At 40.8% G+C, this 13,394-nt stretch overlaps 1 protein-coding gene across 8 annotated transcripts in view; it reads left to right on the forward strand.

Annotated features, from left to right (window-relative positions):
- The window catches only part of MELK (maternal embryonic leucine zipper kinase), a 114,378-nt gene that overhangs the window by 67,617 nt on the left and 33,367 nt on the right, over positions 1 to 13,394 (forward strand). For all 8 annotated transcript variants that reach the window (XR_014823982.1, XM_021066072.2, XM_084989811.1 and 5 more), the window contains one exon: positions 5,942 to 6,028. Coding sequence is in view for 7 of the 8 variants with exons in the window: in XM_021066072.2 (XP_020921731.1) it covers positions 5,942 to 6,028 (87 nt within the window). In the remaining variant the exon portion in view is untranslated. The remainder of the gene's footprint in view (positions 1 to 5,941; positions 6,029 to 13,394) is intronic.

Below are 13,394 nucleotides of genomic sequence, written 5' to 3' on the forward strand. Positions count from 1 at the left end.
AGTATTTAACAAACAGCAATTTGAACTTGGTAAAAATACGAACATTTCTAAAGGGTATGTATAATTTTACAAAATTGAAATGTAGTTGATTTACAATATTGTGTTAGTTTCAGGTATACAGTGAAGTGATTCAGTTATGCATATATTTCAGATTATTTTACATTGCAGTTTATTATAAGATTTTGAATATCATTTCCTGCGTTATACAGTAAATCTTTGTAACTTATCTATTTTATGTAGGGGATATATATTCTTTATATTTCAGTGAACTATTGCTGCATAAAAAAGCCACCTCAAAATTTAGTGATTTGAAGCAATTACAATTCATAATTTTAAGGATCAGCAATTTGGAGCTCAACCAGGCAGTTCTTGTGTGAGTCAGACCTGGGGTCACTCATGGGGCTGCAAGTCAACTGGTGACTTGACTGTGGCTGGATGGTCTAAGTCTCACTCAAAAGGCCAGCTGTTTTGCTAGTTATTTATTGGACCACACTGTGTCAAGCAGACTAGTCTGGATTTTTTGATAGGGAGGCTGGATTACCAAAGAAGCAAGAAAATGAGCAAGACCTAATAGTTAAGCATTTTTCCAGCCTCTGCTTGCATTGTGCTTACTAATGTCTGGCCAAAGCAAGCTACACGGCAAAATGCAGAGCTGGTACGGAAGGTATACCCATCAAAGCTGGTATAGTTCTTAGCCCTTTTTCATAGATAAGGAAATCAAGAAATTAGAAATAGCTATTTTAAGAATTATTGTGAGAAGCATGGTACTGCTTTACATCTTTTCAAATTTCTTTAAAATCTAGCTTAATAAACACTTGGGTACTCAGCTGTTTCTGCATTCGATCTGTCTTGATAGCCTGTTTTGATGAAAGCATATGAAGAAAATGTAGCCTTACAAAGATAATTAGAAAAGCATTTTAATACTTTTAAGGCGTATTTTAACAGCCTTTTCAAATAATTGGGGATGTTTTCTGATAGTCTACTAAAGTATCTGCAGTGGACAAGGGGTATTAGCATGGGTCAGCAAAATACCTTGGAGATACGTCACAGTGTAGACATGGTACAGCTGTGAGGTATTTGCTTTCTGGAGGAATCACACCAATAAATATAAATACTCGGAAACATAGACCGTTTGTTGTTTCCCCCTTCTTGCTAGTCTGCCCACTGTTATGATTATGCAGCCTGATCTGAAATTGCTCCTGATTCTCCTGTGACTGTCAACCCCTAATAATTTTTTTTTCTCCATGTTTCCTTTGATCCTCCATGACCTCTTGAGTGTCTGTTGAGGAAATACAGTTAGAGCTGCAACGTAATGCTAACAACTATCAGCCCTGAGAGGCTACAGCCAGCAGAGTGTAAGGTGTCTGAGCAGCGCAGCAGCAGGGCCAGGGGAGCATGATATGCCCTTGTGAGGTGGAGGATGTGGGTGGCGCAGATGCCTGTCTTCAGCCATTGGGGGTCATTGTTTCTCCACGTGTGGGAGGGCTCTGCACGTCTTCTCAGATACTCAGTCGTGTTCCTTAACAGGGTAGGATATACTACTGTTCGCAGTAGTACAGATGCCAAAATGAAGAAAGTCTCTGATGTCAACAACATAAAGATTATTTTAAAATTGGGGCACAGTATAAATAAGATACATAGGTTTGTGTGTTCCAAAAAAAATACTGTTTTCCCTTCAACTTAGCATAATAATTGCTAATATTTACTGAATGCTTACTATATTAGGAAAGTATGCCATTATAGTACTATAGCATAATCTAGACAGAGCCCTTAGGATATTACCTTTAAAGGGTTTATGATTTTAACTCTTATTTTTATTTTTATTTTTTTAGGGCCACATCTGCGGCATATGGAGTTTCCCAGGCTAGGGTTTGAATCTGAGCTGTAGCTCTTGGCCTATGCCACAGCCACAGCCACACCAGATATGAGCTGTGTCTGCAACCTATACCAGATCCTTAACCCACTGAGCAAGGCCAGGGATCAAACTTGCGTCCTCATGGATGCTAGTCAGATTCATTTCTGCTGAGCCATGACAGGGACTCCTGATTTTAATTCTTTTAACTCATTTAATCCTCCTACTAACCCTTTGAAGTAGATAGTGTTGTTGTCCTCATTTGCAGCCAAAGTAACTGAACACAGAATCATGAAATAACTTGCCCAAGGTCAAATAACTAGTTAAGTACAGAACCAAGCTTTTAGCCTAGACAGAAGGGTTCCAGAATATAATGGATTTGGCAGGTCAGCTAATTCAAACTCAGGGCCTGTATTCTGTGTAGCTCTAGCCTTTGTGATGAGCATTACATGTCTGGCCTCTCTTGGAATAGCTACTGGAGCAGAGTCATGGAGAGGTGGTGTTGTGGTGTGGTAGGAAAAACTCTGGGGTAAGAATGAAAGATGCCAGTCTCGGGCACATTGTATAAAACTTTCTGAGTCTTCATTTTCTCACCTCTAATATGGGTATTCTAGTGTCAGTCTCTTCCATATGTTTGGATTATGTGTTACCATTTATAAAATGCCTTTAAATGCTATGTCACTTGGGGAGTTCCCATTGTGGTGCCGTGGAAATGAACCCGACTAGGAACCATGAAGTTGCAGGTTCTTTCTCTGTCCTTGCTCAGTGGGTTAAGGATCTGGTGTCGCCGTGAGCTGTGGTGTAGGTTACAGATGCGGCTCAGATCCCACGTTGCTGTGGCTGTGGTGTGGGCCCGTAGCTGTAGCTCCAATCAGACCCCTAGCCTGGAAACCTCCATATGCCGTGGGTGCAGCCCTAAAAAGAAAAAAACAACACAAAACAAAAAAACCAACAACAAAAAAAAACCAAAACAAAGAAACAAAGAAGTTATGTCACTCATTTGTCATGTCTTCCTTACAGAGCTATTGCACGGATTAAATGAGTTATATACAGAAGAGCTACAGGGGACTATTGCTTTTCAAAGTATTTGCTGTTCTGCCTCAGTATTATGTTTCATCAAGAGTGAACAGTAAAAAATAATCCAGATTTACTTGGATATTTAAAGTATAGGTGATATTCTTTTTTTTTTTTTTTTTGTCTTTTTGCCATTTCTTGGGCCACTCCCATGGCATATGGAGGTTCCCAGGCTAGGGGTTCAGTCGGAGCTGTAGCCACCGGCCTACGCCAGAGCCACAGCAACTCGGGATCTGAGCCGCGTCTGCGGCCTACACCACAGCTCACGGCAACGCCGGATCGTTAACCCACTGAGTAAGGGCAGGGATCGAACCCGCAACCTCATGGTTCCTAGTCAGATTCGTTAACCACTGCGCCACGACGGGAACTCCAAAAGTATAGGTGATATTCTCTAACACTATGCATGATCTCCTATCATTTTTACATGTAGCTCTAGTACCCAAGTATTGTATCAAAGAAGTTATATTCAGTTGTATTTTCTGCCCTGCTGAACAGGAAATGTAGTAGGCATGGATAATCCAAAATAATTGGCTAGCATTTGTTTTTTTTGTTTTGTTTTTTTTTTTTTGGCTTTTTGCCATTTCTTGGGCTGCTCCTGTGGCATATGGAGGTTCCCAGGCTAGGGGTCTGATCGGAGCTGTAGCTGCTGGCCTACACCATAGCCACAGCAAGGCAGGATCCGAACGAGTCTGCGACCTGCTCCACAGCACATGGCAACGCAGGATCCTTAATCCACTGAGCAAGGCCAGGGTTCGAACCCGCAACCTCACGGTTCCTAGTTGGATTCGTTAAGTACTGAGCCACAATGGGAACTCCTTGGCTAGCTTTTGGTATGCATTTTTGTACTTAATCTAACTGGAGCATGTGTAGCTGAGAGTTCAGAATACTTAAACTATTGAGCCTCTTTGGAAAACCCAGCTTGAGATAAACCATATTTTTGAGAAGTTCCCGTTGTGGCTCAGTGGTTAAGAACAAGACTGTTATCCATGAGGATGTGGGTTTGATTCCTGGCTTTGCTCAGGAACCTCCATATGCCGTGGATGCGGCCCTGAAAACCAAAACAAAACAAAAACCAAAAAAACATACAGTGGTTAGAGGTACTGGAAAAGAAAAAACTTGGAGAGGAAAGGTTGTAGATTTGTTAATAGTAGGAATATTCAAATTTCTGAAAGGCTCTTGGACCAAGGAGGAAGTAGAGTTATGACTGTTAGTAAAAAGAGTTAACCATTTTTTTTTTTTTTTTTGGGTCATTTTCATGCAGAAGTTCCCAGGCTAGGGGTCAAATTGGAGCTGCAACTGCCAGCCTAGGCTATAGCTACAGCAATGCTGGATCCTAGTTGAATCTGCAACCTACACTGCAGCTCACAGCAATGCCGGATCCTTAACCCACTGAACGAGGCCCAGGATGGAACCTGAGTCCTCATAGATACTAGTCAGTTTTGTTACTGCTGAGCCACAACAGGAACTCCAGTTAACCATTTTTTGAGGGCCTACTCTATTTAGATGATATTCTGGGCACTCCACATATGTTGCATATATTGCAAGACAGGTGCCATCTCTATTTTACAGGTGATGAAACTGAGGCTCAAGGCGGTGTAGTGACATGCTCAAGGTTACATGATTATTTTGTGAGGTGATGATTAAAACCAAGGTCTTTCTAGTTCCAAGGTCTGTCAGCTATCAAATGGTACCAATTCGCAGTGGATAAGGATCACAGGGAGACAGACCACAGGGGACAGGAGGAAGAAGCGAACCATCCCAGATGTTCTAGAGAGGAAGACTTTAAGCAGAAAGTGAAGCATCAGTTATTGGGGCTCTTGTGAAGCAAATTCTTACATCAGAAAGATGACTTTAAAATTACATTCCTGGCTATATAGTACAGGGAACTATATCCAGTCACTTGTGATGGAACATGATGGAGGATAATGTGAGAAAAAGAATATTTATATATATGACTGGGTCACTTTGCTGTGCAGTAGAAATTGGCAGAACACTGTAAATCAACTATAATGGAAAAGATAAAAATCATAAAAAATAAATAAATAAAATTACATCCCTGGAGTTCCTGTCATGGCTCAGCAGAAATGAATTTGACTAGCATCCATGAGGGCACAGATTCCATCCCTGGCCTCGTTCAGTGGGTTAAGGATCCGGCGCTGCTGTGAGCTGTGCCATAGCTCGAAGATGTGGCTCGGATAAGGCATTGCTGTGGCATAGGCTGAGATCTGAAGCTCTGATTCGACCCCTAGCTTGGGAACTTTCATGTGCCGCAGGTCCAGCCCTAAAAAGACAACAAAACAAAGCTATTACATTCCTTATGATGTTCTTACCGTGTGATTTTCTGAACTCCTATTCCAGGTGTAGACCAGACCTTCTCTATCTTTTGATTCTCAGTGATCCTTGTTTGGTTCTGAGAATCCATTTCTGGCCCCATCTCTGGTGAGGTCTCATCATACAGGGATCAGAATACTTGGATAATTTCTGTCCTTAAGCAAAATAAAGTTTGTGTAGAGGCTGTCTCATTTCTTCCTTTTTAAAATTATGCTTTGCTAATACCTTTAGCATAATAATGATTGTGTACTGTCTCTGGCACCATCATAAGGGCTTCTTGAACTGTGCTAAACCTAAATATGACCCAGAGGACAATATGCTACAAGTCTGAGCCACTCTTTTACCCAGTCTGTTGATCAGCCACTGATTCTATATGCCTAGATGGCTGCTCTTTGATGCCACGGCAGTCCAGGTCTTGAGATGGGAGAGGAGAATTCTGTCCTTTGGCTGTACAACAGAATTGTAATAACTGATCCAAAGATGATGGGGATATGAAGGGGTGGAAAAGAGAGCTCATCATCGTCTTGAACTGCTTGTTGTCATCTGCTTATGTCTTAAAAATTGTGGATGTTGCTTTTACATCCTAGTGTTTGATTGTACAAGGTAATTATGGTAATTTAAACATCTCAAAGCTATAGATATTTTATAGTTTTTGGTTAATAAAGTTGATAAATTTTTTTGTAGCTTATTCACCTTGATGAAGATTGTGTAACGGAACTTTCTGTACATCACAGAAACAACAGGCAAACAATGGAGGATTTAATTTCACTGGTAAGAAATACAGCATGATTTTGAGTCATATCTTTTGTTTCATCATTGTTTTCTATTTTATCACTACATTAAAAATAGTGTTAGCATTTTTCAGACTTCTGATTTTATCATGGGTGTAAATATTGCACGTATTTTAAATTTATGTATGATTTCCATTCACCTCTTCGCTGATGTCTGCTGGATATCCTCTTGAAAAATAAGATTGATCAAAGGGAATTATATTGGAAAAAAAATTAAGAAACAGAATAAACGAGTCCAGAGAATTGACAGGTTTCCTATTTTGACAACTTTAAATTCTCTAACACGGAACTGTGATTCTGCTGTAGGAATGAGATAAACACAAAGCAGTTTTCTTTTTACCTAAAAGCAACCCTGTAGCATCACATCACCCCCAAACTTATGAACCAAATACCATGAAATCATTATCATCATTCCTGGTGTTGGATCATTTTAACTCTTTCAGGTACTTAATCTCTCGATCATATGTGTGTGGTTTATTTTCTAGAGGTAGAAGCCCTCACAACTGTCTCTGAGTACAACCTAGCATGATGGGCAGGAGCTTTGCTCCTGGTTCTATGTCTTTCATCACCTATGAGTTGTATTTGTTTTTCCCTTTTTTCTTTTTCTTTTTTGTCTGTTTGCCTTTTCTAGGGCCTTTCCTGCGGCATATGGAGGTTCCTAGGCTAGGGGTCTCATCAGAGCTGTAGCCACCGGCCTATGCCAGAGCCACAGCAACGCGAGATCCAAGCTGCTTCTGCGACCTTACACCACAGCTCACGGCAACGCCAGATCCTTAACCCACTGAGCGAGGTCAGGGATCAAACCCGAAACCTCATGGTTCTTAGTCGGATTTGTTAACCACTGCGCCATGACGGGAACTCCTGTTTTTTCCTTTTTTCTAACTTGAAAGGTAAAAGTTCTAAGCAATTTAATTTAACTTAATTTTTTTTTTTTTAACTAACCAAAGCTTTTCTAAGCCATATTTTTTCTCCCCAATGAGGAGGAGCTATAAAAGAATTTCTTCGAATGACATAAGTCTTTTGAATGACAATTCCAGTCAAAGGGAATATGTCTGGAAAACAGAATAATAATTTACTTTTTCATGATATGAAAAGGAATGGCAGGAATTGGGAATTAGCGCAAGATATGTCAGTTCTTAGTTTTTAACAATGACGATTTGAAGTTGCCATATAAACAGGTTAGAGAAAATTGCATGCCTTTTTCTTGGGGATGATCTTTAATAGAAAACTGTAATTCAAAAATTTTCTTTTAAAATTTTTATTATAGAAATTTTCAAACACCTTCAAAAGTGGAGAGACTAGCATGATAACAATGATTTTTCATGCAGTCATCCTCTAGTTTTAACAGTTATTAAAAATTTCCAATTTTAGCTATACCCAACACTGTCCTCCATTCACCCTTTTTAGCTAGGGGATTTCAAAGCAAATCCCACATATCATGTCATTTTATCTTGAAAAAAATTTGGTATGGGATCCACAGATTTTTAAAAATCTGAGTCTTAAAAGTAACATACTCAGAATTTCAAGTATCATTGAAAAAAAATCTTTAAAATAGTTTGCTTTACATGGTCTCTACATATAATTTTCAAACTTAAAAGTAAAATGGGTAGTTCCCACTTTGGCACAGTGGATTAAGAATCTGACTGCAGGAGTTCCCGTTGTGGCTCAGTGGAAACGAACCTGACTAGTATCCATGAGGATGAGGATTTGATCCTTGAACTTGCTCAGTGGGTTAAGGATCCATTGTTGCCATGAGCTGTGGTGTAGGTCGCACGCAGATGTGGCTCAGATCCCAAGTTGCTGTGGTTGTAAAGGCCAGCATCTATAGCTCCGATTTGACCCCTAACCTGGGATGCTCCATATGTCTCAGGTGTGGCCCTTAAACAAAACAAAACAAAACAAAAAAAACCTGCCTGCAGTGGCTCAGGTCTCTGCAGAGACGAGGGTTCCATCCTCTGCCCAGCACAGCAGGATAAAGGATCCTGTGTTGCTGCAGCTGTAGCTCAGATTTAGTCCCTGACCTGAGAACTTTGGTATGCTGTGGCCATTAAGGAAAAAAAAAGTGAAATGGAAGTAGGAATTTTTTTTTTTTTACTTCTGATAAAGAGAACAAAGTAATGAAGCATGGTAGAGATTGTTCTCTGGTGTTACATATCTCTAAAGATCTGTTATTCTGAAAGCTAGGCATGACCGACATCAAGAAGGTGTGAATGTGTGAGCAGAGTAATAGTTTGTCTTCTTGTGTACTCTTCCCTCATTCTTAAATGCCAGTTAAATACTTATTTTCCAGTCCTCAGTCTGAGTAGACCTCTTCTCAACCTTGGCTGAACATTGGAAATAGCTAGGAACTTTAATCCTGATGTCTAAACCCCACCCCCAGAGATGAATATTTCATTGGTCTAGGGTATGGCCTGAGCATCAGAATTATAAAAAGCTTCCAAAATGAGGAGTTCCCGTTGTGGCGCAGAGGAAACGAATCCAACTAGGAACCATGAGGTTGCAGGTTCAATTCCCAGCCTTACCTAGTGGGTTAAGGATCTGGCGTTTCTGTAAGCTGTGGTGTAGGTTGCGGACAAGGCTTGTACCTGGCATGCTGTGGCTGTGGCGTAGGCCCGCAGCTGTAGCTTTAATTCGACCCCTAGCCTGGGAACCTCCATGTGCTGTGGGTGTGGCCCTGAAAAGACAAAAGACCAAAAAAAAAAAAACAAAAAAAAAACAAAAAAAAACAAACCCAAAAGCTTCCCAGATGATTAAAGTGTGTAGCCATCTGATAAGTACTACTCTAGATTCTTGCTCTTCCAAGTGTTATCTAGGACCAGCAGCATCAGCATCACTTTGTGCTTGTTAGCAACACAGAATCTTGGTCCCACCTCAGACCTACTGAATCAGAATCTGCGTTGTAATAAACCCTAACTGGCTCATCTGTATGTTAAAGCTTGAGAAGCATTTATCTAAGTCAGCGATTCTCAACTGGGAGTGATTTTTGTCCCTGAGGGGACATGTTTTGGTTGTCACAACTGGGGTGTGTATATATATATGTATGTATATATATATATATATATACACACACACTAATGGCATCTAGTGGGTTGAGGCCAGGGATGCTGCTAAATATCCTATAGTACACAGAATAGCCCCTCACCACAGAGAATTATCCAGGTCAACTATCAGTAGTGTTGAGGTTGCGAAATCCTGGCCTGGGTAGTCTCAGAGGATTCACTTTGGTCCCAGGTACTCGAGTTTAAAGAGCTTCAGGAAAACTAGGTTTGAGACCAGCTGTGGTCTGTTCCATTTTTTTCCTGGCATCTTGGGAAGTCTGCCTTTACTTTTGGGGCTGGTTAGACAGGACAGAGAGAGTTCAGTTTAATGTGATCCATGCTGGGTATGGCACTGCTGATTGTTGGAATGAGAAAGGGCTGTCGGTTTGGAGCGGAAGTAAATAAAGCCAGGGAGTCTGGAGCGTTGAGGCTTCAAGTAGGTTTATTGACCAGCAAATGGCCAGGAGCACTCAGAGAAGGCTCAGGCTCCCCAGCATTTGGGCGGTAGTAGGTTGTATAGGGGCTTGTGGCTGAAGTAACCTGTGTCAAGATTAACATCTGGCTACATGGGAGGGATGCAAAAGTTCCAAGATAGGGTCTCATGGGAAGGGTAGGAGGAAAGGGTGAGAATGTTCCAAGATAGGGAGTGGGTCAAAGATTAACAAAGTCAAAATGTAGGGCTGTTATTCTGGAACAGTGGGTTCTTGGGTTCTTGGCAAGATAAGGCGGTTGGTGGTTTGAGTGGTTTCATCAGGCTCCAAAACTAATCTTTGTATAAAGAGAGAGAATTTTATTTCCGAACATCCAACTCATGGAATTACCACTTTTATATTATATACATGAGCATTTTTTATTTGTTTGTTTGTTTGTTTTTATGGTGCCCCTGTGGCATATGAAGATTCCCAGGCTAGGGGTCAAATTGGAGGTGCAGCTGCAGGCCTACACCTCAGCCACAGCAACGTGGGATCCAAGCTGTGTCTGCGACCTACACCACAGTTCATGGCATGGCAATGCTAGATCCTTAACCCACTGAGAGAGGTCAGGGATTAAACCCACATCCTTGTGGATACTAGTTGGGTTTGTTACTGCTCAGCCATGAAGGGAACTCCTTACATGAGCCTTCTTACATTGCTTTTTGTATGTGGAAGTGAGAGTCTCATGTGTGTTCTGATTTTGAGCCATGCCATTGCAGCCCTCTTGAGCTGTCCTGCGGTGGTGCTGCAGCTTCCACCTGTTTTCTTTCCTTACTTTACCCCTCTTCCTCCAGCCCTGAGTGGTTCTGGATTGTGGGAGTTCACTGAGGGTCACACGAGAACCTAGACCAAGATAGATCATTTCCCCTCACCCCTGCAGTGCAAATACCCATGTATTTTGAGGATTGAGGGCTTTGGGAGCAAGGTCAAGGGGAAGGTATAACAGGTTAAACCTATTGTTTTACTTTCAGACATTTGACTTTTAGAAGAGGGAACTGCCTCAAAGATAAGGCAGCTAAGTTGTGTTAGACTTGTGGATTGACATCACCTGAAAAGCATAACTAAAGTGTTGATTTATCTGTTATTAAACACAGAGTCCCCTGTGCGTCTAGTATAATAGGCAGTATGCAGTGGCTATGGCAAAAAAGTTATAAAAATGCTGCCTTTTTTTTTTTCTTTTTTTTTTTTTGCCGAGGGAAAAAGAGCATTTCCATGATGATCATAAAACTCCCAGGCATATTTAGATACTCCACCTAAAACTCTTAGTGTGGTCCAAGTATTGTTTATAATGCCTGGGTTATGCCATTGTGGACAAGCAAGTGTTAACTTGTTTCTGAACTAATGCCTCTAATCAGTATATGGCACCTCTTTCAAAAAGATGGCTATCACATGGGAGACCAAAGATGCAGGAGGTGTGGAAGAAAGCTTAGGGAGCTTTTGGACAGTAGAAAGTGATTATAACTATGTGGTTTTCACCCAGTTTCCAAGTACCTGCTCCATGAAACCTTTTCTGTCCTTTCCCCCAACCTATGTGGATTAAAAGCAACATTTGTAATAATTTACCACAGTGTTATACTTCTTCCACTAGAGTGATAGATTCATTATGTAAATTTCTAAGCATATACTGTAATTGTGGCCATCCGAAATGTTAAGTAGGAATTCCCATCATGGCTCAGCAGTAACAAACCAGACTATTATCCATGAGGATTTGGGTTTGATCCCTGGCCTCGCTCAGTGTGTTAAGGATCTGGTATTGCCATGAACTGTGGTGTAGGTTGCAGATGTGGCTCAGATCCTTTGTTGTTGTGGCTGTGGTGTAGGCCAGTGGCTACAGGTCTGATTTGACCCCTAGCCTGGGAACTTGCATGTTTCAAGTGCGGCCCTTTAAAAAAAAAAAAAAGAAAAAGTTCCTGTGTGGCACAGTGGTTAACGAATCTGACTAGGAACCATGAGGTTGTGGGTTTGATCCCTGGCCCTGCTCAGTGGGTTAACAATCTTGATCTGGTGTTGCCGTGAGCTGTGGTGTAGGTCGCTGACATGGCTCAGATCTGGCATTGCTGTGGCTGTGGTGTAGGCCGGCGGCTACAGCTCCAATTTGACCACTAGCCTGGGAACCTCCATATGCCAAGGGTGCCGCCCTAGAAAAGACCAAAAAAAAAAAAAAAAAAAAAAAAGGATAAAGTGTTAATCAATACAGTATATTAATAAAGTCAGAGTTGTAGCAGACCTCTTTGGGTCATGTACTTTGTGAGAAGTACCTAGCATAAAATATTATTCAGTGATAAAACTGAACACTTTTGCAGGGCAGAGTCTCATCTTGAGTACATTATTTAGAAACTTTCATTTATACACGTGGATTGAACAGATATGTTTACATCTAAAACATCCTAAAACTTCACCAATATCAGTAAAGGAATAAAAAGGCAACCAGTTCACAACAAAGAGAATTAAAGAGGAGACAAAAATAATGTCAATAAAATTTTGGAAATTATAGCTAAGTGTCAGCTGACCTTAGCATTTTGGAGAAAGCTGAAAGCAAATTGCATGCAGTGGAAAAAGACAGTAAACAAACTAATTAGAGCTTTAGAGATCCAGAAAGGCTCAGGAGTCAGAGGTCCTAGGAACCTTTGATGTCAGGGAAGTGAGCAGAGTGGAGACCAGGATGATTGGTTGAAAGTCTGTATTAGAAGCAGTTAGACTGCTAGGCCCTTTTTCTTTTCTTTTTCTTTTTCTTTTTTGTTATTACTCAATTAATTTATTACATTTGTAGTTGTACAATGATCATCACAATCCAGTTTTATAGGATTTCCATCCCACAATCCCAGCACATCCCCCCAACCCCCAAACTGTCTCCTTTGGAAACCGTAAGTTTTTCAATGTCTGTGAGTCAGTATCTGCTCTGCAAAGAAGTTCATTCTGTCCTTTTTTCAGATTCTACATGTCAGTGAAAGCATTTGATGTTAGTGTCTCATGTACGGCTGACTTCACTTAACGTGATAATTTCTAGGTCCATCAATGTTGCTAAAAATGCTGGTATTTTGTTCCTCTTAATGGCTGAATAATATTCCATTGTGTATATGTACCACATCTTCTTGATCCACTCTGCTATCGATGGACATTTAGGTTGTTTCCATGTCTTGGCTATTGTAAATAATGCTGCAGTGAACATTGGAGTCCATGTGTCTTTTTGAGTCATGATTTTCTGTGGATCCCAGGAGTGGGATTGTTGGATCAAATGGTAGTTCTATGTTTAGTTTTCTGAGGCATCTCCATGCAGTTTTCCAGAGTGGTTGCACCAATTTATAATCCCACCAACAGTGTACTAGGGTTCCCTTTTCTCCACACCCTCTCCAGCACTTATTGTTTGTAGACTTTTGGATGATGGTCCTTCTGGCTGGTGTAAGGTGGTACCTCAGAGTGGTTTTGATTTGGATTTCTCTAATCATGAGAAATCTTGAGCATCTTTTCATGTGTTTTTTGGCCATGTGTGTGTCTTCTTTGGAGAATCGTCTGTTTAGCTCTTCTGCCCATTTTTGGCTGGGGTTGTTTGTTTTTTTGGTATGGAGCTGCAGAAGGTGTTTATAAATTTTGGAGATTAATCCCTTGTGAGTGGCTTCATTTGCAAAGAGTTTCTCCCATTCTGTGGGTTGTCTTTTTGTTTTGTTTAGGGTTTCCTTTGCTGTGCAGAAAGTTTTAAGTTTGATTAGGTCCCATTTGTTTATTTTTGTTTTTACTGTCATTGCTCTAAGAGGTGGACCTGAGAAGATGTTGCTGTGGTCTATGTTGGAGAATGTTTGGCCTATGTTTTCCTCTAAGAGTTTGATAGTATCTGGTC

Source organism: Sus scrofa, chromosome 1 (genome assembly GCF_054392235.1).
Source record: "Sus scrofa isolate SSC_HxYL_T2T_F1_AM1 chromosome 1, Sscrofa_HxYL_maternal_Yorkshire_Landrace_v2.0, whole genome shotgun sequence".
Lineage (NCBI taxonomy): Eukaryota > Metazoa > Chordata > Mammalia > Artiodactyla > Suidae > Sus > Sus scrofa.